This window comes from Sphaerodactylus townsendi, linkage group LG13 (genome assembly GCF_021028975.2).
Source record: "Sphaerodactylus townsendi isolate TG3544 linkage group LG13, MPM_Stown_v2.3, whole genome shotgun sequence".
Classification (NCBI taxonomy): domain Eukaryota; kingdom Metazoa; phylum Chordata; class Lepidosauria; order Squamata; family Sphaerodactylidae; genus Sphaerodactylus; species Sphaerodactylus townsendi.
The window spans coordinates 52,553,440-52,570,368 of record NC_059437.1 but is presented as its reverse complement, the minus strand read 5'-3'; the positions used below and the strand labels follow the sequence as shown (position 1 = coordinate 52,570,368).

Genomic DNA, 16,929 nt, shown 5'->3' with positions numbered 1-16,929 from the left:
GTTCTGTTCGTCGGGCATGCTTCCAAACAAAAACTTTGCTACGTCTTACTTTTGGGGGATGCCTTATATTTCGCACTTCAGCAAAACCTCTACTACGTCTTATTTTCAGGGGATGTCTTATATTCGGGGAAACAGGGTATTAGCTTTTCAAGACACAATATGGTCCAGTCCTTAATGAACGTAGTCATTAACGGAGGCAGATGCACATGCAGAGAATAGTTTGAAGCAAGAATGCCATCTAGCACCCAGCTGGAATGGAAGGAGTACCTATGTGCAGGCAACTGTCAGTCACGGAGACAAGAAGTTCTGGAAACTGGGTGACTTAAGGCAGAAAGTCAACAGGGGAACTGTCCAGTAGAAACTCCTCGAGCAAGGCCCAGGTCTCGCAGTGACAGCCAAGAGTCAGGCCAGACATAGAACATTTAGATGTAAGAAGCTACCCAAGGGAGGCAGGCTGTTGTTCTCTAACAATTTTGTCACTCAAAAAAAAATGTACGGGCCAGAGACTAATGTCAAAATTTCAAAAAACAAAAGACAGGTGGCATCTAAAAGACATTATAATCTCAAAGTCTGACTACTGTCTAGTGCCCTGCAGGGACCACTCCTTGAAGACTGTTTCAATGTTTCTGCCATTGCAGGACAATCTCTCTGTCTTGGTGGGTTTGCATTGTTAGGAAGGAACTGGTGGGGAGGGGGGAGTAACCCCCAAAGCAGTCTGCCCCAAATTCAACCCCAGGCCCTATAGCTTTTGCCTCAATTCATCTGGCACTTCTGACCAGAGGTCACCCACAGAGTTCCCCTCCCCTCCAACCCAGAGGTCAAAGCCAGGGCAGGAGGAAGGGTAGATATACAATAGAGTGGCACTTTGATCAAGCTGTGATTATACCAATAAACAGGTAGTCATGTCTACATCGGGCCTCAGCTGAAAATATCCACTCCAGTAAACATCTGGCAGTGAATCTGCTATTCTGTTATTCCTGTGAACAGATTTGGCAATCACATGTCACATGTGGCTGGGAAGCAACATAATTTTTTTGTATCAATAAATGCCTTTCTGAGGTCAGCTGTTTTGTAATTATTTTCTGAAACTCATTCATCCTTGCTCATCCTAGCTCCAGGTTCAGTAGGAGGAGGGAGGGAGGGAGGGAGGGAGGGAGGGAGGGAGGGAGGATCGATCTCATAAGCATCAGCTGAAGAACCAACTCACTTTTGGAAGTGAAGAACCAACTCACTTTTGAATATTGTAATGTTGAGGAGGAAAAGACAACCAACATGGAAGCCCGCCAATAAACACCATTGAGTTACCCCTTCCCACCCCCCCACCCCCCGGTGCCAGCCTTGGCACTCTGTCAAACGCAGGCTGAATTTTCCTCCTCCCCTTAGGAACACAGCACATTTGCATGTGCGCCATTAGTTCCTGTCCTCTGCTCCAGATTCACAGGCCTTCCATTTGTTTGCCGCTTCTGGCTTCTCCCCCACTCCCCATACACACACATCCACACACAGAGAGAGCCAACACTCAAGAGCCAGCTGCCTCTGCTGTGAGCCAAGTAATCGGAACCCAGGAACGAAGCCAAAGCTCTTACAGATGCGTCTGGCTGGAACCTGCCAAGGGGGATTCAGCTGCACGGATGCCCGCTCTTTGCTGCTTCTCTAGCAGAGGGGAGAGGGGGCTGTTTTCATGCCAGAGAAGCTCCCAACTATTCACTGTGACAGTCCCGGCCTACCCTTCCCACAGCCTGCAGCCAGCCATTCCATCCAAGAAAGGCAGGGGAGGCCACGGCCGTAGTAGGGGTCTAGCAAAGGGACTCAAGAGGTCATCTGAGTCCACCACCACTACCCAAAGGAGGAGTTAAATTACGCCTAAACTGCCCTTGACCATACGTTTATGAAGACTAGTTTAAAAAAACTTCCACGGATGAAGAGAAGACTTCTACAGCCTCCCTTGGTAATCACTTCCAAAGAATGTTCTTCACAGTTGTGATATTCTTCAGGCTGTCAATCTCCGATCGTGAAATTGGAAGCAACCCTACTGCGTGATCTCACCCAATGAATCCTCATGTGTCAAAATTTCATCCGGCCTCCCGAATAGAATCATCGGCATGGGTGCCCAACTCTGTAATGGGGGCAGTACAGTGTTAGTTATAATCCATAAATCTCCCACACGCTCCATTGAGCTGCCCAAGATCTGGCAAGAGCTCTGTTCTAACGATACTGTGCTAAGTTGGCACCAGCAAAGGCGCGAAGAGGTGAATTATGAAATGCCCACCACAGAGTGGTCAAAGTCTAGGTCTGGAATCCTCACAAGACTTCCGCAGCAGTGGCGTAGGAGGTTAAGAGCTCGTGTATCTAATCTGGAGGAACCGGGTTTGATTCCCAGCTCTGCCGCCTGAGCTGTGGAGGCTGATCTGGGGGATTCAGATTAGCCTGTACACTCCCACACACGCCAGCTGGGTGACCTTGGGCTAGTCACAGCTTCTCGGAGCTCTCTCAGCCCCACCTACCTCACAGGGTGTTTGTTGTGAGGGGGGAGGGGAAAGGAGATTGTAAGCCCCTTTGAGTCTCCTGCAGGAGAGAAAGGGGGATATAAATCCAAACTCTTCTTCTTCTTCTCTGGGCTGCCCTTTGCAGCTCAGGTTGAATTGTGGGAAACCAGGGTCTTCTTGTCCAGGGTGCAGCCATTAAGATCACCATAGTTCTTTGTGCTTTTATCTTCTTGAGAACCTTTAGCAGAACTGGAAAGGGAGGGAAGGCGTATAGAAGTCCCTTGGGCCAGTCTAACATCAGGGCATCCACCACCTCAGCCTGGTGACATAGGTACCTCATGAAGAGTCTTGGAAGTTGGTGGTTCTGGTTCGAGGTGAACAAGTCCACTAGTAGAACTCCCAGGAGCGTGGCAATTTCCAGAAGGACTCCTCTTTGCAGGGACCATCTGACCTCGCACAAGCGCTCCCTGCTGAGCCAGCCTGCCTCTACATTCAGTTCTCACTTTATGGGCTCGGCTGTCAGAAACAGCTGGTGTTGTTCTGCCCACTCCTTGATCCTGGCCACTTCCTGATGAAGCATCCCTGACCTCAAACCACCTGGTTGTTCAGATAGGTCTTCGTGGCCACACTATCCGTCCTGACCAGGATGTGATGTCCCTTAATGTGATGTCCCTGCCTTGGAGGACTTGACGTCTTGCTCTGGGTGATCCAATCTGCCGGGAAATCTCTTGTTGCTCTCCCATCAGGCAGGAAAAGAACTGAAGTTTGGTGGGTAATTCCCACAGGATACAGGAAGCAGAAAAAAAGTCTAGTTCCTGCCTCCCAGGAAAATGGTGGGAAATACCTCTTAGCTCTGTGGGAGAACAGGGGCTTTGCTTTTCATATACGCCCCTTGCCTCGGTAGACAATAATTCAAAGGCAAACAATTACCGCAACCTCTCCGAGGAGCCAATTCTCTTGCTCAGATGCTCTTATGTTTAGGAAAAACCTTTCTAATTCTTAATCTGATTAAACCCATCCTTTTCAGCCTAGATCAAACCAATTATAAGTCACTACTTAGCCTGACCCCTCTGGTGTTAATGATATGCACAAGAAAAATTATATGAGGAAACAGCTGGATTTGCATGGCCATGCACAGCATAATACCTGTCCAAACTCCAGATGTGTAAAATGAGGCAAACTCTTACTGAAGTCCATAGAAGCAGTGTGGTGTAGAGGTTCAGAGTGTCAGACAAGTAACTGGAAGATCCAGGCTTGATTCCTTACTCTGCCATGGAAATTCACTGGGTGTGCTTGGGCCAGTCATACTCTCAACCTAACCTACCTCACAACACTGTTGTTAGGATAAAACGGAAGAGATGAGAATGATGTAATGATGAGTCCCCACTGAGGGAGGGAGGGAGGGAGGGAGGGAGGGAGGGAGGGAGGCAGGCAGGCAGGCAGGCAGGCAGGCAGGCAGGCAGGCAGGCAGGCAGGCAGGCAGGCAGGCAGGCAGGCAGGAAGGAAGGCAGGAAGGAAGGAAGGCAGGAAGGCAGGAAGGCAGGAAGGCAGGAAGGCAGGCAGGCAGGCAGGAAGGCAGGCAGGCAGGCAGGCAGGCAGGAAGGAAGGCAGGAAGGAAGGAAGGAAGGAAGGAAGGAAGGAAGGAAGGAAGGAAGGAAGGAAGGGCATTGGGATCAGGGACTGTGAAACACCCCAAGGAGTAAGGGATATTGGTAATGCCTCCGTGATCCACTCCAGGGGTCAGCCTGATTAAACAAACAATCCAACTCTTTTACAGGGACACCAAGATGCCAACAGCAGCTTCCAGAATCCCCTCCTCACCACAGAGCATGCTGGGAATGAAAGGGTTACAGAAAGCCATCACATGCCACCCTAGCCCAGACCTGATTCCCCCACGTACACATCCCGGTGGTCTAGGAACACACGTAGCTCTGCAACACAGCAAGAGATCCTGGGCCACAGCTCCCGAATCGTACAATCTAACAGCTTGGTGCAGCCAAACCTCTTGGTTGGTTCTGATCACCCAACTTTGCCACCCTGTCCTGGCCACTTCACCATTTCAGTGTTTCCTCCCCAATCCCATTCCCACAGTTCCACAAAGACTATCAGGCAAAGCAAGACAGTGAAAAGGGGCTAAACAGAAAGGCTACTGCGCAAATACTGGTGCAAATCGGAAGCGCTGAAGTTCTTACCTCTCATTTCCTGGTTGGAATTCTGACAATAAGGACGGCCTCCTCCGCTGCGGCTGCAAAATAGACCCAGGTGGAAGGTGGGAGGGATAATCTCGGGCATGGTGCTGGTATTCCAAGAGTCCAACATCCTGAAACAAAAACGAAACAGGTTGTGGGGATTCTCTGCCCTGGTTCCTTTCACCCACAGCAAACTCCTTGTCATAATATGCATTAGCACGTCCCATAATCGGCACCACACACACAACACATTCATATGTTAAAGTGCAGCACCTACCTAATTCACATTTCTGCTCCACAACAGGATAAGCTAAGTTATATGTAAACTACGCAACCTGGGTAAGTGTATAGCATTATTCCACACACACACACGCCTTTATTGGCATACAAAACAGGACAAAATTTTAAAGCAAAACAAGGTTAAGAAATACAGTTAAAAATACTAATTGTATAGCATTATTCAGAATCTGTATAATATAGTGTGTGTGGGGGGGTGTTTTGCAAATCACAAGAAATAGATGAGCAGGACACTAAAGCCTCACCCTGGGGTAGGAGGTTAAGAGCTCGTGTATCTAATCTGGAGGAACCGGGTTTGATTCCCAGCTCTGCTGCCTGAGCTGTGGAGGCTTATCTGGGGAATTCAGATTAGCCTGTGCACTCCCACACATGCCAGCTGGGTGACCTTGGGCTAGTCACAGTTCTTCGGAGCTCTCTCAGCCCCACCCACCTAACAGGGTGTTTGTTGTGAGGGGGGAAGGGCAAGGAGATTGTCAGCCCCTTTGAGTCTCCTGCAGGAGAAAAAGGGGGGATATAAATCCAAACTACTACTACTACTACTACTACTACTACTACTACTACTACTACTACTCTTCTTCTTCTTCTTCTTCTTCAATAAAAATATTCCCTCCCTCTACCCTTTGACATTTTATCGGGCATTGACCCTGCATTTCTCAGTGTGCACTTACGTTCTGGAGGTCTAGTAAATTAATGAGAGACAGTGAGAGGGAATGCATCTCTGTGCACTCTGCATCAATTACAAGAATCTGCACTCGCATTGAATTATGGGACACACACAGAAACTGTACACCCTGTTCTGTATTATTGCCCTCTTCATAACAGGGCCAGAACAAAGCTCCTCCCAACCTTATTGATGGGCTTAGAGTGCTGGACGGACCAGCAGAAGACTGTGTATCTGTTAAACAACGAATCCAGGGATGCTCTAGAGCAGGGGTGTGAGTGGACCCTTATCAGGTGAACTGGATTTATTTCCCTGCTCCTACACATGAAGCCTGTTGGGTGACCTTTGGCTCGTCACAGTTCTCTCAGGACTCTCTCAGCCCCACTTACCTCACCAGGTGTCTGCTGTGGGAAGACAAAGAGAAAGGATTGGTAGGCTGCCTTGAGCCCCCTACAGGCCAAACCCTACAGGACAGAAAGGCAGGCTATACATTCAAATTCTTCTATTCTCCATAATGAGTACCTAATCAGTGGTGGGATCCAAAAATTTTAGTAACAGGTTCCCATGGTGGTGGGATTCAAACAGTGGCGTAGCGCCAATGGGGCTGGGCGGGGCATGACGGGGGCGTGGCCGGGCATTCCAGGGGCGGGGCATTAATAATTTCTCTGTTACTGTAAAAATCTCTTACTGTAAAAAAAAGTTCCTAATTTCCAGCTGGTATCTTTCTGTCCATAATTTAAACTCATTATAGCAAGTCCTATCGTCTACTGCCAACAGAAACAACTACTTCTCCTCTAATTGACTGCCTGTCAAATACTTAATGCTTTCAAATACTTAATTTTGTGTCTAGAAATCAAAAGAAGGAGCCTTTCCTTAAACAAGGAACTTTACCATATTTCTAAAACATGTTTTTAAAACAGCCCAACAGGGAGAATTATCCCATTTTCTACCTTCGCTAAACAGCCACACAGGAAACAACAGGACTTTATGATTTTTTGGACCCTAATTAGATTTCTATATGGAAGAAACAGACCCAATTAGTAACCCCCTCTCGGCACGCACAAATAATTAGTAACCCACTCTCGGGAACTGGTGAGAACCTGCTGGATCCCACCTCTGCCTAAGGTGGCTATTCTTTCCAGCTCCATGTTGTCCTCACAACAACAACTTTGTGAGGCAGGTTAAGCTGAGCGTGTTTGAGTGTCCCGAGGGCATTCAGCAAGCTCCTATGGCAAAGTGCATCTCCCAGTTCCAAATCTGACACGCTGACCGCTACTCTTGATGACTTTTTCAAGAGGAGGACCTAAACCGGCACAACAGAAAAGACGCAACGCTTCTTAAATGCAGCTCCGTCCCTCTTTCTCCTTGACCCCTCCCAAAAGTACAGTATTCCAACCCCTGTAATTTAATTAACTAAAACGCTCTCTCATTCCACTCCACAAAGGCACCCCATTCAGAGGGGCTGATATTTCAGCTGCTCCTTATTAGCAGACAAGGTGGCTCGGCCATAAAGGGGGGAAGTGAGCACAGAGCAAAGAGATAATTACTTAAGACAAAGCACAAGACCACATAATGCCTTCAAGGCTTTCATGAAAACCCCTGGAAACAAAGACCACGCTAAGCCTCACAGAACAGACAGCTCAGAAGCAGATGACTCAGTATTTTTGCTGGGGCCCACTGGCGCTTCAAAGTCTCTGAAAACCCTATATAAATATTCTTTGAGTGGAGGGCCACAATTCTTAAAGAACAAATGGGTGAGAGGCTTGAAAGCCTCACAAGTTCATCACACCCAACATCAACCAATCCAACCTTCATTACAGTTGAAACCAGCATGGGTCAGCGTAAGGTAGATAGGATACTCACAATTAAAAGGATAACATATATTAAAAACTATATATACATCTGACACTATACACACAGCAAATGCTGCTTTCTGCACAAAAGCGATATCAGTTGGAAACCTGTCATCTAGGAAGCAGCTGAGAATTTATTTGCGAATGTATTACCAACACCCGATCTCAAAGTGGGGTGTGAGCATCTCTCAGAATTATAACTGATCTTTTGATAAACTGTTTCATTTTAAATAGATGCATCAATCTAGAAGATGGATTGAGATTCTATGCTTGAGATAGCAGGAAGTCACATTATAGTGGGTGTGTGTCGTGGTGGTTATAATAGGTTGAGTTCAGTTGTTGTAAGAGTTATGTTTTAATGTTTTTGTGTGTGTTTTCTTTTGTATTTCATATTTTTGTTTCGTATTAATGTAATAGTAGTATATGGGGAGTTGTATATCGGGAGCATAACTGATCTTTTGATAAACTGTTTCATTTTAAATAGATGCATCAATCTAGAATGGATTCGAATTCAACAACGAGATAGCAGGAAGTCATTATATGGTATTAAGGTGTGTCACGTGGTGGTTATAATAGGTTGAGTTCAGTTGTTGTAAGAGTTATGTTTTAATGTTTTTGTGTGTGTTTTCTTTTGTATTTCATATTTTTGTTTCGTATTAATGTAATAGTAGTATATGGGGAGTTGTATATCGGGAGCATAACTGATCTTTTGATAAACTGTTTCATTTTAAATAGATGCATCAATCTAGAATGGATTCGAATTCAACAACGAGATAGCAGGAAGTCATTATATGGTATTAAGGTGTGTCACGTGGTGGTTATAATAGGTTGAGTTCAGTTGTTGTAAGAGTTATGTTTTAATGTTTTTGTGTGTTTTCTTTTGTATTTCATATTTTTGTTTCGTATTAACGTAATAGCAGTATATGGGGAGTTTGTGTTTTGAGAAAATTTTAAAAAATCTATTAAAAAAGAATTATAACTGATCTCCAGAATACAAATATTGGTTCTCTTGGACGAAATGGTATTATCAGAAGGCCGATTCTATGGCCCTCACTGCGCTCCGTCCCTAAGCTCAAACCTCCCAGGAATTTCAAAGTCAAGTCAGCAACCTTTATTATAGCACCTAATGCCATATTGAAGGAATAATACAATAAAACCTGTTTAAAATACTGGCGACAGCAATCACACAACATGCTCCAAAGATGCGCCAAAATTTTTTATCTTGCATGAGTAGTAGAATGGAACATTTATCCAGTACGTGGAAGAAGCAGACAACAGAAAGAAAAACCTTTTATTTCTCAACTGCCATACAACACAGTTACGTCACGTTTGTGTGTGTGTGTGTGTGTGTGTGTGTGTGTGTGTTCGTTCATGCTTCTGTGGATACATGTTCAGCATTGCCAAGGAACAGAATAATACAACACTCTGAGGTGAAATTACCTCATAGTTACCAAATTTCATGAGCACACCATTTCCACTGGGAAACAGGTACAGGTTACCCTTGCCCGACATGAATCTAGAGTCATTTTCATTCTCCGCTATGCTAATAAAATTCAACAGGAACATTACTTATACGATTACTGTTTGTTTTCGTACCAGTTTTGTCTAGACAGCGCAAAAATGGAGCATCAAGAAGTTAATGAAATTGGAAGACCCGAAAAGGAAAGGGGAAAACATTCCCAAATGCAAGGACAAAAACTTTTTGCATTGAGCACAGTCGGAAAAAAAAAAGAAACCAAAATGGCTAACAAGTCCGTCCTTCGCTCCAGATGCCCTAAAAAAATACAGGATCTGTTTTCATCCAAAGCTTTCCTTCCCTTCTTCCTTTTTCTTTCTAAAGCAAGATTCTAGACCTCATGGTTACAATAAAATCCTCAGCTCGCTCACTTCCTTCCCCTGTATCAGCTTGCCTCTGAAATGCAGCTAGAAGAACCTCTTAGGGCACAATGTTTACCTCCCAAAGATGCCACAAAACTGTTTCTGTATGCGGTCTCTCTAGACCACAGGTGTCAAATTCGCGGCCCTCCAGGTGTTATGGACTACAGTTCCCATCATCCCCTGCCAACATCATGCTGGCAGGGGATAATGGGAGCTGTAGTCCATAACATCTGGAGGGGTGCGAGTTTGACACCTATTCTCTGGACCAGTGGTGGCGAACCTTTGGCACTCCAGATGTTATAGACTACAATTCCCATCAGCCAATTGGCCATGCTGGCAGGGGCTCATGGGAATTGTAGTCCATAACATCTGGAGTGCCAAAGGTTCGCCACCACTGCTCTAGACAGACCGATCGCCCAGATGGCCGGACCAAGACCTGCTTGGCCCAATCAAACCATTCTCCTCAGCAGAGGTAAAATTAGCATTAGAAGAAGCAGTGAAGGAAACTCCACCTCTTGGGTTCTAAACCACCAGCTGGGCACTTCCCAAAATCTAACTGGCCTCTTTAGAAGAAACCACATCCCCTGCAGCTACGTGTCCAAAAAGCTGAAGTCGCCGGCCAGAACGTCCCTTCGGTTCCGCTTATGCATTCCTTTGTTCTACATGAAACTTGATTGCCTCCGTGTGACATCTGACACCTGCTGGACTGGCAGCTGCAATATCACTCTGTGACCATCTGGAAGGGTGGCGCTGGAGAGCAGCAGTGAAGGAATCAACTGCTCCCTCTTCAGGGAAAAGCTGGTTGGACTCCACTCCTGCAGTCTTCAGGCTAAGATTTTCCAACGCCTCGCAGTGAACTCCCCCCCTTCCCCGTTGTGGTGGGTGTACAAAGCAAAACTAAACAGTTGCAGCCTGAAAATCAGTACAGCTGAGGTTTGCTGTTGCCCACACAGGGGTCTGCAACCTGCGGCTCTCCGGATGCCCATGGACTACAATTCCCATCAGCACCTGCCACCATGGCCAATTGGCTGATGGGAATTGTAGTCCATGAACATCTGGAGAGCCGCAGGTTGCAGACCCCTGCCCCAGGAGGACGAAGGATTCCCAGATGGCTTCAGAAACTGCATCTGAGTGATTCTGTCCCATTCACTACTTCCATCGGAATGTACCTGCAGTCTTGCTTGGTGGGGGTTAGGGTGGGGGTGGGGGGAAATCACTCCTCTACTGCTGCTCCCTTCTTTGAAATCTGCACTTTCAAGTGTCGAGAGCTCTGCAAATGTCATGTTTTTTTAAAAAAGGTTGTTTTGAAAGCTTTCTCGTACTAGTGGCTTTTCCTGTGATTCCGGTCAAAGAGAAGGTGGCTCCGTGCTTGTGCCAGAGTGTGGTTTCTCAGCCGGGAAATCTGGGGTCGTTGAGGGGGAAACCTTCAGCAAGACGGGTGGAAGGGTAGATGTCGAGGAAGTGACTTTTTGTTATGCGACGGTTGATTCCAAGGAGTTCGTGCTCACGTGAATATGTTCCTGGCTGCACTTGAATGGCCTGGAATGCATGATGCTTGGTGGATTGGTAATCTATAGATCAGTGATTCCCAACCAGGGTTCCGTGGTACCCTGGGGTGCCATGAGCATGTCCCAGGGGTATCATGACAATGCTACCGCCTGCCCCTCTCACACCGGAATCAAATGGATTTTGAGGGGGGGGGGGTTGGAAGCCTCATGGGCTCCCTTTAAACAACACTGAAAAACAGCATTGTTTTATTTGACTAAATTCAGTGTGGATTGGGGGGGTAGATTAAAAGGGAGCTCTCCCTTTAAATCCCCCCAATCCATGCCGAATATAGGCAAACAAACAACGCAGCTGTCAATGCGGCTTCTCCTGCCACTCCCCCCACCTACAGGCCAAAAACGGGAAAAACCTTAAAAAATGCAAAAAAAAAAATCAAACGAACCTCAAGGGTACCCTGAGATATAAAGAGTGAGGTCAAGGGTACCACAACGTTGAAAAGGTTGGGAAACACTGCTATAGATGGTTGCAAATTTGGTAACTGTCAAATTTCTTCATATATGTCAAGGTTGTCATCATAGGATCTGTGTCATGGTTAAAACAGCTTATTTAAGAAGCCAATTAATGTGTTTTGTTTGAAGAAGTGAGGTAGGTGGGGCTGAGAGAGCTCCGAAGAACTGTGACTAGCCCAAGGGCACCCAGCTGGCATGCGTTGGAGTGCACAGGCTAATCTGAATTCCCCAGATAAGCCTCCACAGCCCAAGAACCAGAGCGGGGAATCAAACCCGGTTCCTCCAGATTAGAGTACACCTGCCTCTTAACCACTACGTCACTGCTGCGTGACAAACAATGGTACCATTTTACTCTCCAGATCAAACAAAGCGCCTGAACCTTCACTGCAAATCAATGGGTAACATCATCAATGCCAGGACAGTGGCATAGTGGCTAAGAGCAGGTGCATTCCGATCTGGAGGAACCGGGTTTGATTCCCAGCTCTGCCGCCTGAGCTGTGGAGGCTTATCTGGGGGATTCAGATTAGCCTGTACACTCCCACACACACCAGCTGGGTGACCTTGGGCTAGTCACAGCTTCTCGGAGCTCTCTCAGCCCCACCTACCTCACAGGGTGTTTGTTGTGAGGGGGGAAGGGCAAGGACATTGTAAGCCCCTTTGAGTCTCCTGCAGGAGAGAAAGGGGGGATATAAATCCAAACTCTTCTTCTTCTTCTCTGGGAAAGCCCTTCTTGGCACATCTTCCTATGAAGATCTGCAAGTCAAAAACAGGCTTGCATTGCACGGCCTACCTAACACATGCATGTTTCCAAAGCAACTTGGGTGAAGCTGCCAGACCTTATTCACATGTGCTCTCCTTGGTTTCTAAGCTTGCAAAAAGAATCGAGCGAAGGAAATTCAAGATTGCACACAGAATAATGACAGGTGAAAGTGGAAGAACGCTTGTGCAGTTTCCTTGCCACACGGCCAACGGCAACATTCTCTCCCCTCCCTTGATGTCGGCTTCTTGGTTGTCAGGAACCGGGCTCAAGCGTTATCTTTCGCCCACAGACATTTAGTCCAATCAAAGGTTAAGACTGTGCGATTTTGTTTCCTGCGAGGCACATCAGTAGTTTTGTCTGAAGGAGCAAGAGGCAGGTTTTTTAAAATCATAAGAAAGAAAGAAAGAAAGAAAGAAAGAAAGAAAGAAAGAAAGAAAGAAAGAAAGAAAGAAAGAAAGAAAGAAAGAAAGAAAGAAAGAAAGAAAGAAAGAAAGAAAAGGTTGAACTGTCAGAGAGACTTTTTTTAAAAAAATCCACAAAATACCATTAAAGAGGGACAACAGTTTGTCCGGATTCCTTCTAAAGCTGACCTTCTCTGTCACTAATGAGGGTCAGAACCATTTCCACTTTCCCCAGCGCGAAAGACGTCTTGAGCAGAAGCAGAGGGCTCCATCAAGTCCTTGTGGCTTTTTCTCGCTCCCTTTTTTCTTTTTTAATGACTCTTTTCATTCCGCGGCATCGAGAAACCTCTTCCCCTTTCCCCTGCACCTGGAGAGATTTCCGGCAAATCCTCTAACCCTAAAGAAAGTTAGGCTGCTGGGTTCATTTAGATCCGATAATTAAACTGTCTTCTCTCGCAAAGGCAGCTGAATTCAGTATGACTGAAAGACCCGGAGCTGCGCACATCAAAGACGGAGACCCATTATAAGTCAGGTGGCAGGGCAAGGGGCCAATTTTTAATTTTTGAAACCTTTCAGCCCCGTTGCTAGGCTCACCATATTGCTTTGAAGAAAAGCCAGCGATGAGCTGGGGGTAGCCTGTATGCAAGGTTAATGTGGAAGTTAAGAAAAAACGACTCCACTTACGGCCTGCCCACAATTTTGTTCCCTTTTGTATAATAATTGCATCTAAATGCAATTCTCCCCCAGACTTGCTCTTCTGATTTTCGGCCCCAAAAGACACAGAAGAGGAGAAATTCAGGAAACCAGGCTGCAGCCTGCCAGCCCACGCTTTAGTTTCCAAGAGCGCTCCACTCCAAATCGCAAGGTGATGATACAGCGCTAGAGCCAACTGTGGGCACTCGGCTGCCAGCGGGGATCAGCAATTATGATTTTTCTCGCCCCCTGCAGAGTCATCGCCCGGAAGGACCTCTTGGTGTGCTCTATGCTCCTACGTGGCATTCAAACTCCGCCGTGGATGCATATTGGCAGAAATTTAAAATCACTGTAATTCTCCAAAAACACTGGAAGGAAAGCACCACAATGAAGTGGTTGAGCTGGAAGTAATTAGCAAACCTGACACGGGGGGGGGGGGGGGGGGGGGACTCGGAGTCAACAGAGACTGGAAGCAAGCAGCTCACTCCCAAAAGTGATATGTGCAGCAGGTCCTCGCGAAAAGAGCCACTTCTGTTTTGCTTGAAAGTTCACCCAGGTCCTGCAGAGGCCAACCTAGTTGAGATAGACCTCGTGGCTTTTCTCGCTCCCTTTTTCTTGAAGATGCCAGCCACTGATGCAGGCAAAACGTCAAGAGAAAGTACTACTGGAACACGGCCAGTGGTGGGATCCAAACATTTTAGTAACAGGTTCCCATGGTGGTGGGATTCAAACAGTGGCGTAGCGCCAATGGGGCGGGGCGGGGCACGACGGGGGCGGGGCTGGGCATTCCGGGGGCGGGGCATTCATAATTTCTCTGTTGCTGTAAAAAACTCTTACTGTAAAAAACAAGTTCCTAATTTCCAGCTGGTATCTTTCTGTCCATAATTTAAACTCATTCTAGCAAGTCCTATCGTCTACTGCCAACAGAAACAACTACTTCTCCTCTAATTGATTGCCTGTCAAATACTTAATACTTTCAAATACTTCATTTTATTTCTAGAAATCAAAAGAAGGATACTTTCCTTAAGCAAGGAACTTTACCATATTACTAAAACATGTTTTTAAAACAGCCCAACAGGGAGAATTGTCCCGTTTTCTACCTTCGCTAACCAGCAACAGGACTTTATAATGTTTGGACCGAATGGAATTTCTAACGGAAAAGCAGACCCAATTAGTAACCCCCTCTCGGCACACACAAATAATTAGTAACCCACTCTCGGGAACTGGTGAGAACCTGCTGGATCCCATCTGTGAACATGGCCAGACAGCCCGGAAACGCCTCAACACTCCAGTGATTCCGGCTGTGAAAGCCTTCGACAATATCTTGTTGAGATAGCTTTCTTCCAGCACTCAGTTCCTGCTGTTCAAGGTTGTAGGACTGCCCCTCAACATTAGCCCAGTTCAAGCTTTGCTAGTTGCCATTTGGTTTCTGTCCAGCAAAGACAGGGTTCGACCAAAAAACCCCAAAAAGGAAATCCCCATCATTTCGACGCCACAGCTAAATGCAGAATGAAAACGAACTGGTCAAATTACATTTGTGAAGGAAGCAGGCAGCTTTTAATATTGATGCCGTAAATCTGTTTGTGTAAACAAGACCTGTATACGGATGTAACTGTTCACCTCCCTGCACCTTCCAATCAGCAGGCTGGCAATCTGCAATGGAAAACTTCACGTAACACCCAAGCAATAAGATCTGCGACAAACACAGCAGCTAGAAAGCTAACACGGCTCTCTGTGAATCATTTATGGGGTGCCTAGTAAATGGACCGGCGGTACAGCCGAGATCCTCACGTGTGCACCGACGAGCAGCAAAGCCACGCTTCCAAAAGGGCCAGAGTACCATTCGAGCTGGATAAAACGGCCAAAAAATTAAGCCCAGGAGGCAATTTCTTGACTTACAGAATTTTTCTGCATTCCACCCCATGAGGTGGCAGAAGTTCTAAGCAGTGGGGAGAAAACGTCTTGGTCTCTGGGCCCCTGAGTTACCCTGCCAGAAGAGGTCTGATTTTCAGAAGCCCGCAGAGTGATACTGCAAATAGCACAAGGGGAAAACAAAGCTCCAGTTGGGTGTTAAGAATATAAGAACAAGCCAGCTGGATCAGACCAGAGTCCATCTAGTCCAGCACTCTGCTACTCGCAGTGGCCCACCAGGTGCCTTTGGGAGCTCACCTGCAGGATGTGAAAGCAATGGCCTTCTGATGCTGCTGCTGCTGCTCCCGAGCACCTGGACTGTTAAGGCATTTGCAATCTGCCATGCTGGCAGGGGCTGATGGGATTTGTAGTCCATAAACATCTGGAGAGCCGTAGGTTGCAGACCTCTGGCCTAGTTTCTTTGGCAGTCAGCACAGCGGAGCGGTTAAGAGGTTAACACCTGCTGATGTAAGCCATTTGGCATCTTAAAAACTCTTATTTATTTACCTCATTTTTACCCCACTCTTCAGCATGGTGTAGTAAAAAGCAGTGGACTCTAATCTGGAGAACTGGGTTTGATTCCCCACTTGTCCACATGAGTGGCGGACTCTTATCTGGTGAACAGGATTTGTTTCCCCACTCCTACATTCCTGCTGTGTGACCAGAGGAAGGGAAAGGAGTTTATAAGCCACTTTGAATCTTCTTATAGCAGAAAAAGGCGCAGTACACATTCAGGCTTTTCTTCCAGCTTCTTCTAAACAGTTAATTCCTGATTCAGGCACACAGATTCTGTCTGGGGAAAGCCATATGTTCATGGGATGTATATAAATAGGGCAAGATGACACTGGGTAAAAAAAAAAAAGATTCCAATCTTTGACTCAGGACCAGTCCCTGGCAGGACTAGAACTGGCAAGCTTTTAGACTGCAACACAAAGGCTACATTACCCAACTAAGCCACAGAAGCTCTAGTCCAGGGGTTGGGAACCTTTTCCATTCAAAGAGCGATTTGACTCGCTCGCTCGCTCACCCGAACCCCACCCGCTCGCCCGCCCCCACTAGCTTGCCCCCCGCCCGCTCACCCCCTCACTCGCTCCCCCCGCTTTCTCGTCCGCTCCCCCGCCTTCTCGCTCACTCCCCCGCCCGCTTTCTCACCCGCTCCCCCACCCCCTCGCTCGCTCCCTCACCCGCTTTATCGCCCCCTCGCTCGCTCGCTCGTCCCCCGCCCACTCACTTGCCCCCTATCCCTCGCTCGCCCCCCGGCCCCGCCTCACTCCTCTCGCTCAACCGCTTACACGCTCGCCTCGCTGCCTTAATTTCTGCCCAGGCTTGCCCGGGAAGGGGCAGCCATGCCAGCAGCCGCACGAGAAGCGGCGAAGAGCCGCTTGCGGCTCGGGAGCCGCGGGTTCCCGACCCCTGCTCCAGTCAGAGAAAAGGGTTGCGTCTGCCAGCCTGCTGTCCTTCCCTCCTGGTAGCGGGGAGAGGATGAACGAGAGGCCTTAAAGGCCGGCTTGGGTGTAAATGTGGGCTTGTCTAACCTGGCAGATCCGGGCATGGCTCTCTTGTTATCTTTGTTTTCAACCAGGATCCTATCAAATTCCGAACCAAACAAGATGGCCTACACCAGGGGTAGGGAACCTGCGGCTCGAGAGCCGCATGCGGCTCTTCTGCCCTTGCACTGCGGCTCCACAAGCTGAGCCACCGGCTTCATCCTTGCCCGCCCTGCAGGCAGCAGGGCAGGCGCACCAATTGCCCGTGGCCAGCTGGGCAGTGCCGCGGACTTCCCCT

The 16,929-nt window shown here is 47.5% G+C and overlaps 1 protein-coding gene across 1 annotated transcript in view; it reads right to left on the bottom strand.

Annotated features, from left to right (window-relative positions):
- Window positions 1-16,929, bottom strand: part of NCOR2 (nuclear receptor corepressor 2) — a 343,452-nt gene that overhangs the window by 207,851 nt on the left and 118,672 nt on the right. The window contains 1 exon segment of the mRNA XM_048513864.1: window positions 4,679-4,806. Coding sequence (XP_048369821.1) covers window positions 4,679-4,806 — 128 coding nt within the window.